Below are 16,107 nucleotides of genomic sequence, written 5' to 3'. Positions count from 1 at the left end.
TCAGGCTGTCGTGCTTATTTATATCGCTCTTGCCTCCTGCTCTTGTCTCTGTAATTCCTCTCAAGGACTTGGGACTCTGCCTTCCACTGCTCTGTTATGGTAGCATCTATCTAACGTTAAAAAAAAAACTACGGGAGTATTTTAGAATGTCAAGTCGGGGGTATTAGAGTGTCAAAACAAGTAATGTGAATAATAACTTTGAAATGTCCGATACTCTACCAAATAAAAAGAACTTGTTTGGAATCCGAAGATGGTGGGGTGGAAGGTGAATGGGCATAGGGGAAGGTTGGGGTCGGATGCTGACCGATTAGGGATATGTGCTTGACCACTCTGTAGTTCTGGTATTAAGTCAGCTGAGTTCTCTTCGTCCCTTTGTGAATGAGATGGAGGGCACTTATTGATTTTTGTATGTTTTCACCCTTAAAATGTTTCTTGTTTTGGGAACTAATGGATTGTTTTTTGAATAAAAAGTTAAGACATTTATTACACACAGGCTGTGGAAGGTGATCTTTCCAGATTGTATATATATGATCTGTATTTACAAATAGATTTTCCACTGTTTTTGGTAGCTTCTGTTACATGAATGTGTCCTTCCCTTTTCGATTGCCACTTGGGCTGTACCCAGCCCTTAACCATGTGTAAATAGCTGCAGGGAATATGTTTGTATTTCCATATTTGCAGCTGCGATTTCCTTGGCATAAATCCTTAGAACATCCCTCTTTTTTCCAGAGTCCTGATCCTGATGCCCGCCCAAAGAGCACAGGTGTCTTTCAGGATGAAGAGCTCCTTTTTAGTCACAAGCTCCAGAAGGACAATGACCCCGATGTTGACCTTTTCTCTGGCACCAAGAAAACCAGGGTCAGTTTCAAAAGGTTCTTCACATCATGATGCTGTTATTGTATTAGATACCGTGTCAGTAGCTTACCTAATTTTCTTTGTAAATGGCTTTTGTTATGAATATTGAATTAGAGTTTTGTCTATTCCAGTTATTGGAGCCAAGTGTTGGGAGCCTATTTGGGGATGATGATGATGATGATCTTTTCAGTCCTGTCAAGTCACGGTCTTTGGTATAAGCCTTTTATTTTCAATACTAGGGTGTGGGGGAAGGGTTCTGGGAAGGAAGTTAACATATATTTATAGGAGTAAGGAAAACATGGGGGTGCTTATGTGGCTCACTTAGTTAAGTGTCATGACCCCAGGACCCTGGGATCAAGCCCCATGTCGGGCTCCTTGCTCAGTGGGGAGTCTGCTTCTCCCTCAACCCCTCCCACTCCGCCCTTGTGCTCTCTCTTTCTCTTCCCCCACTGTCCCAAATAAAAAAAAAAAAAAATCTTTAGAAAAAAGAGTAGGGAAAATCCACAGAGAATTGTGGTGCTTACTAGTAAAAGAATGGCAAATAGCATGCTGATGACAGTGCTTGTGGTGTCCCCGTCTAATGTTTCCTAACTGACATTAGAGTGTTAACCAACCCAGGTTCTTACTGCATTACAGATTTGATTTACTTTTAAATATTTTATTTATTTATTTGGCAGAGAGAGAGAGGAAAAGGGAGAGGGAGGGAGAGAGAGAGAGTACAAGCAGCGGGAGGCAGAGGGAGAAACAGGTTTCTTGTTGAGCAGGGAGCCCAACTTGGGACTTGATCCCAGGACCCTGGGATCATGACCTGAGCTGAAGGCAGATGCTTAACTGACTGAGCAACCCAGGTGTCCCTGTTTGATTTTTTTTTTTTTTTAAGATTTTTTTATTTTTTGAGGGAGTGTGAGAGCACAGGGAGGGAGAGGCAGAGGCAAAGGGAGAGAGAAAATCTTAAGCAGTCTCAGTGCTCAGCAAGGATCCCTGACATGGTGCTTGAACTCACAGCCCTGAGATCTTGACCTTAGCCGAACTCAAGAGTCGGACTCTTAACCGACCGAGCCACCCAGGTGTTCCCAGATTTGTTTGACTTTTAGGTTGTTTGTTGAAAGACCAGTGCATGCAACGTGGTGACTAAATATTCTAGCTTTTCAGGTGCAAAGCTTTAAATCTGAGTGTTTACCTGTTTGTGTCATTTTTCCCCACCCCAGTAGATTTTGTTAGATACTCTTTTTTTTTTTTTAATTAAAAAAAAAAGTATTTATTTATTTATTTGAGAGAGAGAGAGTGCGCATGAGCGGCAGGGGAGGGGTGAAGGAAGCAGGAGAAGCAGCCTCGCCATTGAACACGGGGCTCTAGCTGAGGACCCTGACATTGTGACCCGAGCCAAAGGCAGACACTTAACTGACTGAGCCACCCAGGCATCCCTGGGTACTCTCTATTTTCTGTTGGCATAGTGAAGACTCCTGAGAAGGTCACAGGCTTTAGAATGCCATTTCTGAAATGCTACCTTTGTCTTCAACCCTCATTTGAGAAATGACTCAAAACTCAAAAGCCAGATTACTTTTATGAGTTATGACTTTACTTTAAAATTTCTCAGATACATGATAGGTGTTTGGTATTCTTTTTCTTTTGAAGATACCAGAAAAGAAGAGAGTAGTGAAAAAAGACCACTCGGTATCCTCTTTGAAGAACCAGAAACATCCTGAATCCACTCAGGGTATCAAAGAGAAAAGTACATTGAAACCAGAAACACCTCAGGTGAGATCTGCTTATAAGGACTTTCAGCTCTCATTTGCGTATCTGGACAGAGGTACTCCATTGCGCAGACCCGAGGCTATTCAGAGTTCTCTTGATTAGGGAGGAAACAGCAAGTAGGACTGTCTCTCTTTCTTAACTGGGCGTATGTGCGTGTGCGTGTGTGTGTGTGTGTGTGTGTGTGTGTGTGTGTGTGTGTGTTTTAAATTAAAAAAAGTTTTTAAATTCCAATTTAAACATTTTTTAAAAAATAAAGCTCTACACCCAGTATGGCCCTTGAACTCATAACCTGGAGATCAAGAATTTCTACACCCAGTATGGCCCTTGAACTCATAACCCAGAGATCAAGAATTTCATGCTCTAAGACTGACTGAGCCAGCCAGGCGCCCCTCCTGTGTGTGTGTGTTTGTTTTAAAAACACGCCTCCCTACTGCGTCTCTTTTCTGTCTACAGCCCAGTTCCACGAAGCTATACTTAATGATTACTGTTTTTAAAGAACTTTGAAATTCAGTTCCAAAATAGAGTTGATCTAGGGTGAAGAATATTTTTCCTGTTAGAACCCCAATTTCTCCCTTTGGGCTATGGTGGAGTAGAATTACATTAGAATTAAATAATAAACAATTAAATGTAAATTGTAACCAGTATTCCTTGGTTACCCCATTTTCTTGGTTACCTCTCCTGAGGTTACTGCTGATAGGTCTCTGCCCTCAGCCCTCTTCTCTCTGGAGCTTGTTCTGGAAACAGACCAGAACTGGGGAGTGAGATCTGGTTCTGGCTTACAGCTGTCTCTGGATGTTTCCCTGAGGCTTCAGTGTCCTGAGCTGTGAAAATTAGGCACTAGGGAGAACACGTTTGCATTGACGTGCCCCAAATTTCAGCTTCCCTTGCTTCTAGAACCTCAGTGCATTAGGTTGTGTATGAATTTTGGTGTGCCCTGTGGTATTTGCTGTGTGGGGGAACCAGCATGGTAATTTTGCCAACTGGTCAGGTTTTGGTGCTCGGATACACTGTGATTCTTAGGAATCTTAATCCATGATCTTTGTGGGCCTTTACTTCCTATATGGTCTGACAGCATTGCACCTACACAACGGATGAGGAGGCAGAAGTGAAATAATGTTAGTGAAAGGTTTCAAGGCCCCAGGAGAGATTTGAATGCCTTTCCCATTATAGAATTACAGAAAGGGACAGCTTTGCTCCATCAAATTTAATGGGCATGAGTATAATCCAAGAGATCCTTTTTTTTCTATCTCCCCAATGGATTTTTAACTGAATGTAATTTCACACAGGACTCACCAGGTCCCGCTCCATTTAAAACCAAAGAGCCATCCCCTCGGATCTGGAAAATACAAGTAATTATAATATGTCTGGAATCTGCACTGCCTGCCTTGTGGCATCTATAAACTTTTTTGGATATTTACTTTTGTCAGCTGCTGCCTGGCATTTTCCTACTTCTTTCCCATCCTCTAGTTGTTGCTTCTTGTGTGCTGCGTCTGTAACATCTTTTCTTTGGTCCAAGTGGTGGGCACAGGTATATAATCTTACTCTGTTTTAATTCTAAGTCTAGATCAGGAGACCTCCCTGCATTTTTCTTTCTCTTATCACATTAAACATTACATATACCATGTCTCTTGTCATGTGTCACAGTAGTGATAATAGACTGCTGCGTTTAAGAAAACATACAGAGTAAATTTCATTTTTTCTTTTTTAGGCCAATTTAGCGATTAACCCAGCAGCCTTGCTGCCTGCAGCGGTTCCCCAGATCTCTGGAATAAAGCCCGTTTCGCCAGAACTGGCTTTTCCTTCATCTGAGCCTGAGAGGACCCACAATCTGGAACGTACGCCCACTCTTCTCAGTAGTGGGGAGGCCGGTGTGAGTTTCGACCTTCCAGCTCAGGCAGACACGTTACACAGTGCAAACAAGGTGATGAAACCACCTTCGCTTTGCTTGCTTGCTCGCTTGCCTTTTTTTTTTTTTTAAGCCCGAATAACTTGTATATTTCTTTCTAGTCCATCAGTTACACATCATAGGCTGCCTCCCATTCCCCAGATGAAGGAGACACATCTTCCTTCCTTCAGTCTTTCCATCTCCCTTACGCCTTCCTAATTCTGCCTTCCTCTGCCTCTGTTTGTTAAATGTATATTCTGCTCAGTAGCCACATAAAGTCCCACTTCCTCCAGGCTCTCCTTCATTGCTCCCTGGAGGTCTTTTAAACACAGAGCAGAGCACGTCCCTCCTTTTTCTGGCCTCTGTGCTGAGGGGAGGAGGACATTCAAGCTCCTTGGTTTGGTGTTAAAGCCTTTTACAAACATGCTAAGCAAAGCTTCCAACTTGCTTACCAACCACACTGTCAGCCTAAACTCCAGTCCAACCAGGCACCGTTCCATGAACACACACACTCCCAACAGCTGCCAACAGCTTGGGCTGCTTCCTCTGTCAGGAATGCTCTCTTGCACATGGACAGTCTGCTCAGACTTCTCTGCTTCTATGATGTTTCCCCTCCTGCCTTCTTGTCCTGGGCTCCCTTCTCTGCGATCCCAGGGCACTTATTTCCCAGTGGTATGGTTCTGTCACCCTGGCCCACAGGACTGTGGATGTATGCTCGATAGACTGAACTCTTTGAGGTTTTGCTTTCATTTTAGTTGGTTCTCTTCTATCCAGCTTTCCTTCTCTAGGAAATCTTGGCTAATCTGAGTAAGCAACAGTACCTCAGATAACCCTGGCAAATATATTCATTTTAAGTATTTCCAAACCTGTTTTCCTTTTAAAAAATATCCTTCCTTTTGTTTTTTGGTCAGCCTTTGGAGAGGGGAAGGGTGAGTTTACATTGGCTACTCTTTATGACTGTTTGTGATATTTTCTTGAAATAGGCACACACAACCAAATACTTTGGCCAAAGGAGCTTGTACCTTCTTAAAACTACGTGATTGTATATTTTGGAAAATATCACAAATACTGCATTATTGCTAATTAATAGCTCATATTTTGTGGTTATTTTAAAAGTTCTGATTTCTAAACCAGGTTTTTTGTATAAAATATTTAGCATTTGAATTTAGTGTTTGTTGACTTGAAGAAAAGAACACTTCAGATTGCCTCTCTTTCTTTATTGTCTTTTATCTTCCTGGTTTTGGAGCCTGGCTTTAGGCTAGCCCCTGATAAAGGTTACTCTTAGAATTCCCCCTGATTCTTGTTTTGAAAGATACTCACATATAAGCCAAGGGCAGAGTAAGGGCCAGTTAGGGCATAGAACACAAGTGTACCAACATGCCTGCTCTGCAGGGTTCCAGGAGTAAATGAAGCCTTTTGTATGAAACAACTGATATTGCCCTCCAAGACTCAAGAGTGGGGAACATTAAAAGATTCAGAGTAATGCAATCTTGGAGCAGCCATTAAATGTCTTTGGAAATCTTTAGGAAATAATCTCTTCTGTGTCTTAGATAAGATAAGATCTTGATTGAGGTAGATCAGACAATCTTAGAATATTTTGAGTCACTGATTACTTGTTATGTTAGCTTTGAATGCTTTTTTTTTTTTTTTTAAAGAATTTGTTTTTAGATTTTATTTGAGATAGAGAGAGAGACAGCATGAGGGGAGAGATTTTTCTTTTTAAATCGTTAGATCAACATGTGGTTTTTTGCCCTTGCAGAGCCGGGTCAAAGTGAGAGGGAAGCGTAGACCACAGACCCGTGCAGCTCGGAGGTTGGCTGCCCAGGAATCCACTGAGACTGAGGATGTGAGTGTCCCCAGAAGGTCCATTGCACACTTCACAGATGGAGACATTTCACCAGGTGATCCTCAGCCACAGTCCAGGGCAACTGGCGGACAAGACAGTTCTGATGAGGTCGTGGCTGCTGCTGCTCCAGCTTGGGCAGGTGGTCCTATGTCTGAAGTGGACAGAAGCCCCTTGGTGAAATCTCTGGGTCAGCCTCTTGAGGATGACCTTTTTGATTCTGGAGATATCTTCTCCAAGGGTACTGGATCTCAGTCCACTGGGAGAAGAAAAGCCAAGGCAAAGGCAGCAGAGGGCGTCGCCAACCCACCAGGGGGAAGTAAAGAAAAGAGCTCCATGTTTCCTGCTCTAGGGGAGGCAGGCAGTGATGATGATCTGTTCCAGTCTGTTAAACCAAAACCAGCAAAGAAAACGAATCCTTTCCCCCTCTTGGAAGATGAGGATGATATCTTTACAGATCAGAAAGCCAAGAAGAATGAGTCAAAATCCAACAGTCAGCAGGATGTCATCTCAAAAGCACAAGATATTTTTGAGGTAACAGGACATAACAGTACCTTTTTTGGGCCTGATTTTATATTAAAACGATGCTGGATTGGCTCATTGAGCCATACATTATAATAATCTTGTTTCATTGCTGCTTGCTATCTACTTAGTACGTAAGGTTAGCTCCTTTTATTAATAATTTTGAAATTTACTCAGAAGTCGTTTTTTGTTTTGTTTCACGTGGGGGTGGTTCTTGGCCAGCCATAGTTACTGATACAAATCTTCATTTGTATAGTTATTACCAGCATGTTGCTGTAGTCAGTGTCCTTGGCCTGTCGCTCTGTGACACATACATAAAGCAGCTTCAGTACAGCTTAAGGGTTTAGCCTGTGGTTCTTGGGGAAACAGGGCCCTGGCTGAAGCTGACGACTTAGTGCTGGCAGGAAAGCCTTCAGTGCCACTCTCTGGACACATGTTTGTTGAGCATCCAGGTACTGGAGGCACAAAGTGAGCTAGGCCCAGTATGTTAGAGGCTTTGGATACAGACAGAGCAACATATAAATAAACTATTTTCAGATAATGTTGAGTACCATAAAGAAAACACCTCAAGGCAGTGGTACAGAGTAATGGATGGGGGCAGGAACCACTCCTTCAGGTAGGATTGGTAGAGAAAGCCTCTCTACAGAGCTGGCACTTGAGCTAGGACTAGAAGAAAGACCAAGGGTAGGCCAGGCAGGAATCTGGACGGAGTAGGGCATTCTAAGCAGAGAGAACAGGTCACCTGGCTGTCCCAGAATATGGTGGCAGTTTGCATTTCTGCAACTTGATTTAAAATTGTTTCATCTGTTTTTTTGGCTCAACAAGGATGATATATTTGCTACAGAAGCAATCAAACCCACACAAAAAACAAGAGACAAGGAAAGAACATTTGAATCCAACTTGTTTGATGATAACATTGATATCTTTGCTGACCTAACTGTAAAACCAAAAGAGAAGTCCAAAAAAAAGGTGGAAGCTAAGTCTATATTTGATGATGATATGGGTAAGTGATTTTCTTTTTTTTTTTAAGTTAGCAAAGTGGTTCTTTTTTTTAAGATTTTATTTATTTATTTAATACAGAGAGAGAGAGAGAGAGAGAGATATCACAAGTAGGCAGAGAGGCAGGCAGAGAGAGGGGAAGTGTAGTAGGCTCCTGGCTGAGCAGAGAACCTGATGCGGGGCTCGATCCCAGGACGCTGGGATCATGACCTGAGGCGAAGGCAGAGGCTTAACCCTCTAAGCCACCCAGGTGCCCTGGGTAAGTGATTTTCTATATATGACACAGAGAGTGATTACCATTCAGTGACTGTTATTTCTCTACCTTTGTGTGGGCCCTTTCTTGGAAAATATTCCCCAGTGGGTTTCCTTTGGCTTGCTGTATAATCTGGAGGTAGGCTGAGGATAGATCAATAAATGGACTAGTTATTTCAGTGAGACAATTTTTTGTCCTGATGGTCATCAAGGAATTTGAAAAAGCCCAGAATTTGACCTTTAATTATAATTTAACTTTTATTTTAGTAAGCCCCCCCACCAATAATCTGTGATAACTCTGAACATTCTGATGTTATGAAAGGGGGGTCAGAAACTCGCCTGTAGGCTGAAGGAGGCCCCGATGGCTTCCTCGGGCATGGTGCAATTGTTCGAGTCAGTTCTAAATGGGGATTGAGCGTCAGGAGTTCAGAGGGTGGAGGTGGGGGAGTGCAAGAGCAGAGCAGGATTATCTATGAAAGCAGCTTATAACTCAGACTTAATGTCTAACCAGAGATCTTCTGCGTTTGTAAACATGCTCATTCCACTCCCCCCACCCGCCCCATGGCATAACATCTCCTTTATCAATGGGCAAGCCGACTGCCTGATCTTAAATATGGCACTTCTTTCATGTCCTGTGTTGGTGGATAGGACTTGAGCTGAAGCCAAAGACATACTTTCTCCTCCCTCCCAGATCTACACCTTGGGGTTAACTGGAAGAAAGCAGCTGCTGCAGTGCCACATGGGGCCTATTCCTGGAGTAAGCCATGTGCTTTGTCTCCACCTGCTTCCCACCACAGGGGATGCAGAAGAGACTTTGTTTTGTTTTTTTTAATTACAACAAAAGTAACACATACCTGTTGTAATAGGTGACTACTATTTGATAAGTGTAAAATGTGAAAAACAAGCCCTGGAGGTAACCATCACTCAAACATCAGATTGAGTGATGTTAATAGAGCTTTGTATACATAGAAATGTATACTTATTTTTTCCAAAATATGAATATATTTTATCTGTTCTGCTGTTCCTATTAGTCACTTGATGTCTTCCCATGTCAGTATAGAGATCTATCTACTTCCTTGTTTTTAGTGGTTGTATAGTATTCCTTTGTATTCAGCCATTAGCTTATTGAAGGTGATCTAAATTGTTGCCACTTTTTTTTAATTGAAAATAATGCCATGGGGAGTTATGGACAATGGGGGGCGGGTAATGTGCTATGGTGAGTGCTGTGAAGTATTTAAACCTGGTGATTCATAGACCTGTACCCCTGGGGCTAATAATACATTATATGTTAATTTAAAAAATAATAAATAAATAAAAATTAAAAAAATAATGCCATGGTCTTTAATATTTATATATACATATCTTTGTGTACACATGCTAAAATGTAGGATAGAATCCCAGCAGTAATGCTTCAGGTGAGTAAGATGACTCATGAAACACTGGAAGCAGCGAAACAACTAAACATGAATGTGGTCATAAAGACTTAGAATTTTGGCATTGATGTACCTCAGATAGGTGCATTTATTCTGAGCGAGGGGTACTCCTATGCTGGATTTCCCATTGCTTGTTTGTATTGCTCTTTCCTTTTAAAATCCAGTGGGAAGAGAATGTAAAAGTAGATAAGTCGCAGATAGTAAAGTCGGGGGCAGGATTGGAGTTTGGTTATCCTTCCCTTTTTCTTCTCTTCCATGTGTATACACGTACCTTGTAGCTGAGAAAATTGTGGTCAGAGAGAACCTGTGACTTTATGTGATTATAAAAATTAGTAGCAAAGCCAGGACCAGAATCTAAAGGGCTTGACTCTTAATGTTTTTGGTATCATGTACTGTTACCAGACTTGGATGTTTGGTGATTTATGTAGATTTGTCTTAAAAGTGTCTGTTTTCTTGCCTAATCAGCATTATTTTCTTTTTCTTTTTTCTTTTTAAAGATGATATCTTCTCCTCTGGTATCCAGGCTAAGACAACCAAACCAAAAAGTCGATCTTCACAGGCAGCACCTGAATCCAGATCCGAACAGAAAGTGTCCAACATTTTTGATGATCCCTTGAACGCCTTTGGAGGCCAGTAGAGCATACAGAGTATCACATCTCACCCTTCAGCTACATCCTTGAGTTAATGCTGTCTTGTGTACTCATTGTCTTAATTGAATTAGAAAAAGCAAATACTGAAGCAGCTAGCTCACCTCTTTCTCACCCAACATACTTAGTATTTTTATGCCCCAGTTTTAATCATGCTTAATGTGACAGAACAAAAATAAATATTTCACAGTGTTTTTTTTTTTTTTTTTTTAACTATATTTCCATTTAATTGCCTTGATGGGGCCACAGTATGATTTTGGGCATGTTGGAGAAAAAACTTCTATGTGCCTTTCATGAATGGGCAGGGAATTCCAGAGGAAGCAGTGCCAGGCAGATGACCAGGAATATTCCATTCATGGATAGAAGCCCTACCTCAGGGCCTATGCAGGTGATAGAGGAAGGGGATGAGAGATTGTATACTTCATGACTCTCTGCAGTAGGAGAGTAGGTTTCCTCTGAGTCCACTGAATTCTGAAAATGCCTCTATAGGTTTGTTTGGCAAATTATGGCCCTCCGTTGTCTGTTTTTGTAAATAAAGTTTTATTGGAACACAACCATACCCATTCATTTACATATTGTCCGTGGCTGTTTTCACCCTTCTACAATGCCAGAGTTCAGTAGTTGTGACAGACTGGATGGCCCACAAAGCCCAAGATATCTTCTTTCAGACCCTTTACATAAACAGTATTCTGAACCTTGCTCTGAGGCATCCATTTCCATTCCTTTGGAGCTTTTCATTATTTTGTGAATGAGGCAGAATGAACCCAGATAATGGAAGGAAAAGTACTGAGGATGGAGATGTCTTTCTGTGGAGCGGCACTGTGCCTTAGAACTCTGCACTAATGGGAATACTCTATAACTATGTTGTCCAGTGTGGTAGCTGCTAGTCTCATGGATACCTGACCCCTCCTTGTGTTTTCTTGTGCTGTGCAGACTTGGTGCTAAGTATTCAAACTGTAACCATAGCACAGTCTTACAGGCAGGCCCAGTTGGTTTTACCAGTCCCAAAACCACTAACTTCTTCCTTTGGCACTTAAAAAAAAAAAAATATATATATATATATATTTTTTTTTTTTAATTTATTTATTTGACAGAGGGAGAGAAATCACAAGTAGGCAGAGAGAAGGAGGGGGGAAGCAGGCTTCCTGTTGAGCAGAGAACCTGATGATCCCAGGACCCTGAGATCATGACCTGAGCTGGAGGCAGAGGCTTAACCCACTGAGCAACCCAGGCGCCCCCTTTCGGCACTTTTTAAGATTGAACTTGGAATTGCTGAGCCTGAGTCAGGAGATTTTATACAGCTCTCATAGATCAGCTGTTTGTGGTGCTCTGCTCTGAGAGTGACTTGATGGCAAAAGAGGGTGCTTATACCTTTTGTTTCTTAGGTTACTTGTGTATATAGTTACCTGCCCCTGTGTCTGACTCAGTAGGCATTTTTTTTTTTTTCTAAAGATTTTATTTATTTATTTGACAGACAGAGATCACAAGTAGGCAGAGAGAGAGGAGGAAGCAGGCTCCCTCCTGGGCAGTGAGCCTGATTCGGGGCTCAATCTCAGGACCCCGGGATCATGACCTGAACTAAAGGCAGAGGCTTTAACCCACTGAGCCACCCAGGGGCCCCTCAGTAGGCATTTGTTAAACATGTTGTTTTCTTTTGGGAATGATCGCTCTACTGAGTCATCATTAGGACAGATTAGGGAATTCATGAGAAATTAGAGTTAGAACAAATGCAAATTTCTATTTTGAGAGGTTTGAAAGGGGGAGGGAATTTATACTTATTGGCCCTATGGTCAGCACTTTCAATGGTCTTTTATCCAGTCTCCGTAAGTCCATATAGGTAATGTCCTCATTTTACAGATGAGGATAAAATCTGGAAGCAGAGTACAATTGTGGAAAAATTTTGGTTTTTTGTAGTGAGAATCTGGTTCTAGAGGTGTTTGAGAGTAGGCAAAGTATTTTACCTTTCTAGCTTCTGTCTCCTTTGTCAACTTTGTCAACTGTTCAGTACCAACTTTGTAGGATTGTGATGGGAGAGAATATGCAATGACCTTTGTTGACCACACAGCATTTTAAAAACAGTAAATGATGATGATGATGAGAAAGAATGATTTGGCCAACATAACAGCTGTGATCTTAGTTCTCCCTGGCTGAAGTGAGGAGGCAGGTTGAAAGACCAAAGTTTTGATTCAGTATGATTCCCTTCATCACAGGTACTATTTTAGAATCTGTATACAAAGATGATAATATCTCTGTCCTTAAGAAGCTCCAGTCAATTCAGTATTGAAGTTTAAGGAGGAATCAGGATTGAGAGCCTGAAGTTATATCTCATCATAAACCCCAGTGTATGCTCAGTGTTGGATTGTGGAGATTAATTGGTGGGTGGGGTCTCAGAGGAGCTGTGAGAAAGGATAGATTAGATGCTGGGGTTCATTTTAGATACATTCCTCTGACTAAAGATGAGGATGATGAAGCTAGATTGGGAGGGGGATTACTGTTCATTGTCATTTTGGTAACCCACCTAGTGAAATAGGCCTCTTTGGTTGGAAAATCTGTAAAGGTTGGATTTAGAACATGTGTGGGGAATGGAGAGGAAAAGGAGTGAGGGCCCATTTCAGGTTGGAGGGTTTATATTGTCATCGTAAACACTTGAGTTCAGCACCTTGGGAATTAGAGTGGGAAAAAAGTGTAGCTAGGTTTACCCAACTCTGAGATTCAATAACCCAAGGTGCCCACTCTAGTACCTGACCTACATTTCTCAGATGGTAAAGCGGATGAGGCATAAATAGAGACCAAGAGAGGTAATTTGCTTTTGCCCTTGTTTTCAACTTGGTATAGTAGTGGCCCCCTTTAAGATGAGACCGTTGAGGCCTTAACGTTAGGAAACAGTGAAGCACTGGAAGGGTGTATCTGTTAAAGGCAGGACGGCCCTGAAAGCACTAGGAATGAGCGGGTTCTGGAAGGGACCCACTGGAGGCCGGCTGCTCGTGTTACCCTCCTCACACCAGCCCTTGGGGCGCCTCTAAGAGCAACCTTGGGTGGCCTCTGGTAAGGTGCAGTCCACACCGTCGTCCGGCCAGGGGCTTACTCCCGCCGCTTCCAGCAGACCGTGCGGCGGGTCTCCAACCCAACTGGGTCTCAGGCAGGTGCCCACTGCTGCTAAGAAAAGGCCAACATCCGGGCCTCCTCTAACCGACACCCAACACCGAACGCAGAGGAAGCTCGGGCTCCCGAGCAACCGCCGGCGTCGGGCGGACAGGCCCCGCCCCCGCCCGCACCCTCGCTGATTGGAGGGCGACGCGAGCGCTGGCGAGCGATTGGTACGCGGTGTCACAAAGGGGCGGGGCGCGGCGGCTGCCGAGTGTTGCTGGTCCGTGCCTGCCCTGGCGTTGCTCGCGGGGCCGCGCCTCTCTCTAGGCCTGCGGGCAGGCGAACGAGTGAACGAGACAGCCGGGAGGGCGCCCGGGGCTGCGGACCGCTGCACCGGACCGCGCTGCCGCCGCCGTCCTCCGCGGGCGGGAGAGGAGCGCCGGCCGCTCGGCGCGGGGCAGCCAAGCCCCGCCCCCTCGGCCGCGGCTTCCCTAAGACCGGCGCGGCGCGACGCATTCCGCGAGGACGCCGCCTGCACTTTCCGCCGGACCGCCCCGCCGGGTCCGACGGGTGCTGATCTGCCAGTCGCCGGTTCTGACGCGGAGCCTGAGCACTGCCCTCCAGATCGGGCCCGAGCGTGTGGGTAGCCGGAGTCTCCCGGAGGAGCACGGGCAGCGCAGGTGACCCGGCGGGCTTCGAGCGTGTACATTGTAGGCTCGGGTAGACGGACTTGGCTTCAGGGTTTTCCCAGAGCCGCTAGAAGATTGAGGCTAGGCGAGAGTTTAGGGTACATATGCACGAAGTGGTGGGCAGACTCATGTAGCTTGTGTTTAAAACTGGAATGTTTTCACATAATTAGTAAAAACTTCATTAAAAGGCAGTATTTTTTAATGGTTGCATAACCTTCTGGGTCTCTTCATATTGGGGGAAAAGTTTAAAAGATAGCTAACTGCCCTGTGTGGCTAATGTTCTTTCCAACAGGATAAACTCTATTTCTAGTGAAATTACTTAGCGCTCTTACTGCTTTACCTGTCTTTAATTTCTCTCTCCTCTTTGTGTATTTTTAGAACTCTTGCAGAAGAAAGTAAGGTTTTGGGAGGATTGATTTAGGAATTTTTTAAATCACATTTTAAAAAATATTTATTTATTCGACAGATCACAAGTAGGCAGAGAGGCAGGCGTGGGGTGTGTTGAGTGGGGGAAGGGAGCATGCTCCCGGCTGAGCAGGGAGCCGGATGAGGGGGCTCGATCCCAGGACCCTGAGATCATGATCTAAGCCTAAGGCAGAGGCTTAACACTGAGACGCCCTAGGAATGTTTTCTTGATGCCATTCCTCTTAATAGCTAAGTAGGTTTTTTAAATTACTGATAAAAATTCTGGAAGTATATCTTTTCTCTACCTGCCTCTTTCTTTGCTCTTGCTTTTGTATAATTTAGCTGTTAATGATCATACAACATTCCCCATCCTGTCTTTGAGTCTTCATTGCCCTCCTTTTCCAGCATTATATACGGTTCCATAATGTGCTTAGTGGAGAATGACCACACACCACGTTAAGAAGCTGTCATTGGGCCCGGGTTTTAATACTGACTAGGTCTTCGGCTGGCTGTCTTCTCTGCCATCATCTAGTCCTCCAGTCTGGCTTACCAGATTTCACAGTCTCATTTTGTCCTCTCTCACTGTGTTTTCTACCGAGGAGAAGTGTAATTATTTTTTAGAGGCATACATTTCAGTTTTGAATTTGGTTACCAGCCTTGCTCCTTTCTGGATTTGAAGATTACTTCATTGATTCTCGGTGCCAGACTTTTGGTGGGTGTTCCAATGCAATTTAGCGATGCCCGCAGTTGCAGTTTTTCTTTTGGCCCGTAGTTACTTTATCCATTCTCTCCTTATGGGTGAAGAACTTCCAAATCTGTTACCCTCTCCCGTCTCCGCATGTTTATTGTATTCCGGGTATTGTTGTAGAAGGGTACTGTAGTGAAGGAAATGATCCTTCTATCTTCTGTCTCTACCTTCCTGGGGCAGGCACTGGTAACCCGTGCCTTTATTTCAGCATTATGGATCCCATCCCTGACTTCTATTGCTAGAGCTGCCGCTGTGTAGGTGGGATTGCCCTGTGTAGGTGGGATTGCTGTTGGTTGTGGGGAAACAGACACTGATAATTCTTTAGTACATTCTTATTTGATGGAGCATAAGTATGCTTTTAAAAATTCCACACGTTACCCAAAGTCATATTACAAAAGCAGTTGTTTCAGTGAGGGGGAAAAAGAGGTTAGGGATTAGGTTCATAAAAATTCATTTTATTGTAGCCATTTCAGTGTTTTAAAGGTATAAAAAACAAAACCTGAGCAAAACAGCCATTTATTTGGCTTATATTTAAGAGTAATGACCTTTTACCACTATCACCAGCAGTAGTATTAGCATAGTGCTTTGTATTGTTATGTTTACTTACTCATTGTTTTGATAACTAGTATTATAGCACTCAAAGCAGCTGTGGTGCCAGCAACAACTTTTCTTCCTGAAGTGCCTTCTCTGTAGGACCATTAGCAGTCTTTATTCTGCCATTCAGCTTGCCTAATTAATCCTACTTCTGGATGATGATATAAAAATTCACACTGTAGCAGAAATCCATGCATGTGCATGTATGTTATAAATTAGACAAACTTTGCAAAGAACTTTGGAGTGAATCATAACATAATTCTCATGGGAAAGCAATATTCCCATGACTTTTAGAGCATGACCAGATATTTCTTCATCTCTGGGACAAGGGTAATACCATATATATTTATCACAGGTTTGTTCCAAGGATCAGTTGAAGGAGTGAATATTTAT

The 16,107-nt window shown here is 43.3% G+C and overlaps 2 protein-coding genes across 6 annotated transcripts in view; both read left to right on the top strand.

Annotated features, from left to right (window-relative positions):
• Positions 1-10,745, top strand: part of WASHC2A (WASH complex subunit 2A) — a 55,460-nt gene extending 44,715 nt beyond the window's left edge. The window contains exons 24-31 of one of the 3 annotated variants that reach the window (XM_059169610.1): positions 730-858; positions 987-1,067; positions 2,491-2,613; positions 3,897-3,959; positions 4,319-4,531; positions 6,255-6,872; positions 7,686-7,863; positions 10,042-10,745. In XM_059169610.1, coding sequence (XP_059025593.1) covers positions 730-858; positions 987-1,067; positions 2,491-2,613; positions 3,897-3,959; positions 4,319-4,531; positions 6,255-6,872; positions 7,686-7,863; positions 10,042-10,181 — 1,545 coding nt within the window. In that variant the 3' untranslated portion in view covers positions 10,182-10,745. The remainder of the gene's footprint in view (positions 1-729; positions 859-986; positions 1,068-2,490; positions 2,614-3,896; positions 3,960-4,318; positions 4,532-6,254; positions 6,873-7,685; positions 7,864-10,041) is intronic. The other 2 variants (XM_059169611.1, XM_059169613.1) reach the window with 2 other exon arrangements.
• A 1,564-nt stretch (positions 10,746-12,309) lies between these two features.
• Positions 12,310-16,107, top strand: part of ZFAND4 (zinc finger AN1-type containing 4) — a 95,922-nt gene continuing 92,124 nt past the window's right edge. For 2 of the 3 annotated variants that reach the window (XM_059169608.1, XM_059169606.1), the window contains exon 1: positions 13,587-13,958. The gene's annotated coding sequence lies outside the window, so the exon portion shown is untranslated. Of the gene's footprint in view, positions 12,402-13,586; positions 13,959-16,107 lie in introns of those variants that run through there. The other variant, XM_059169607.1, reaches the window with a different exon arrangement.

The sequence above is a fragment of the Mustela lutreola genome, chromosome 4 (genome assembly GCF_030435805.1).
Source record: "Mustela lutreola isolate mMusLut2 chromosome 4, mMusLut2.pri, whole genome shotgun sequence".
Taxonomy (NCBI): domain Eukaryota; kingdom Metazoa; phylum Chordata; class Mammalia; order Carnivora; family Mustelidae; genus Mustela; species Mustela lutreola.
The sequence above is the reverse complement of the archived record's forward strand: the minus strand, read 5'-3'. Positions and strand labels throughout refer to the sequence as shown.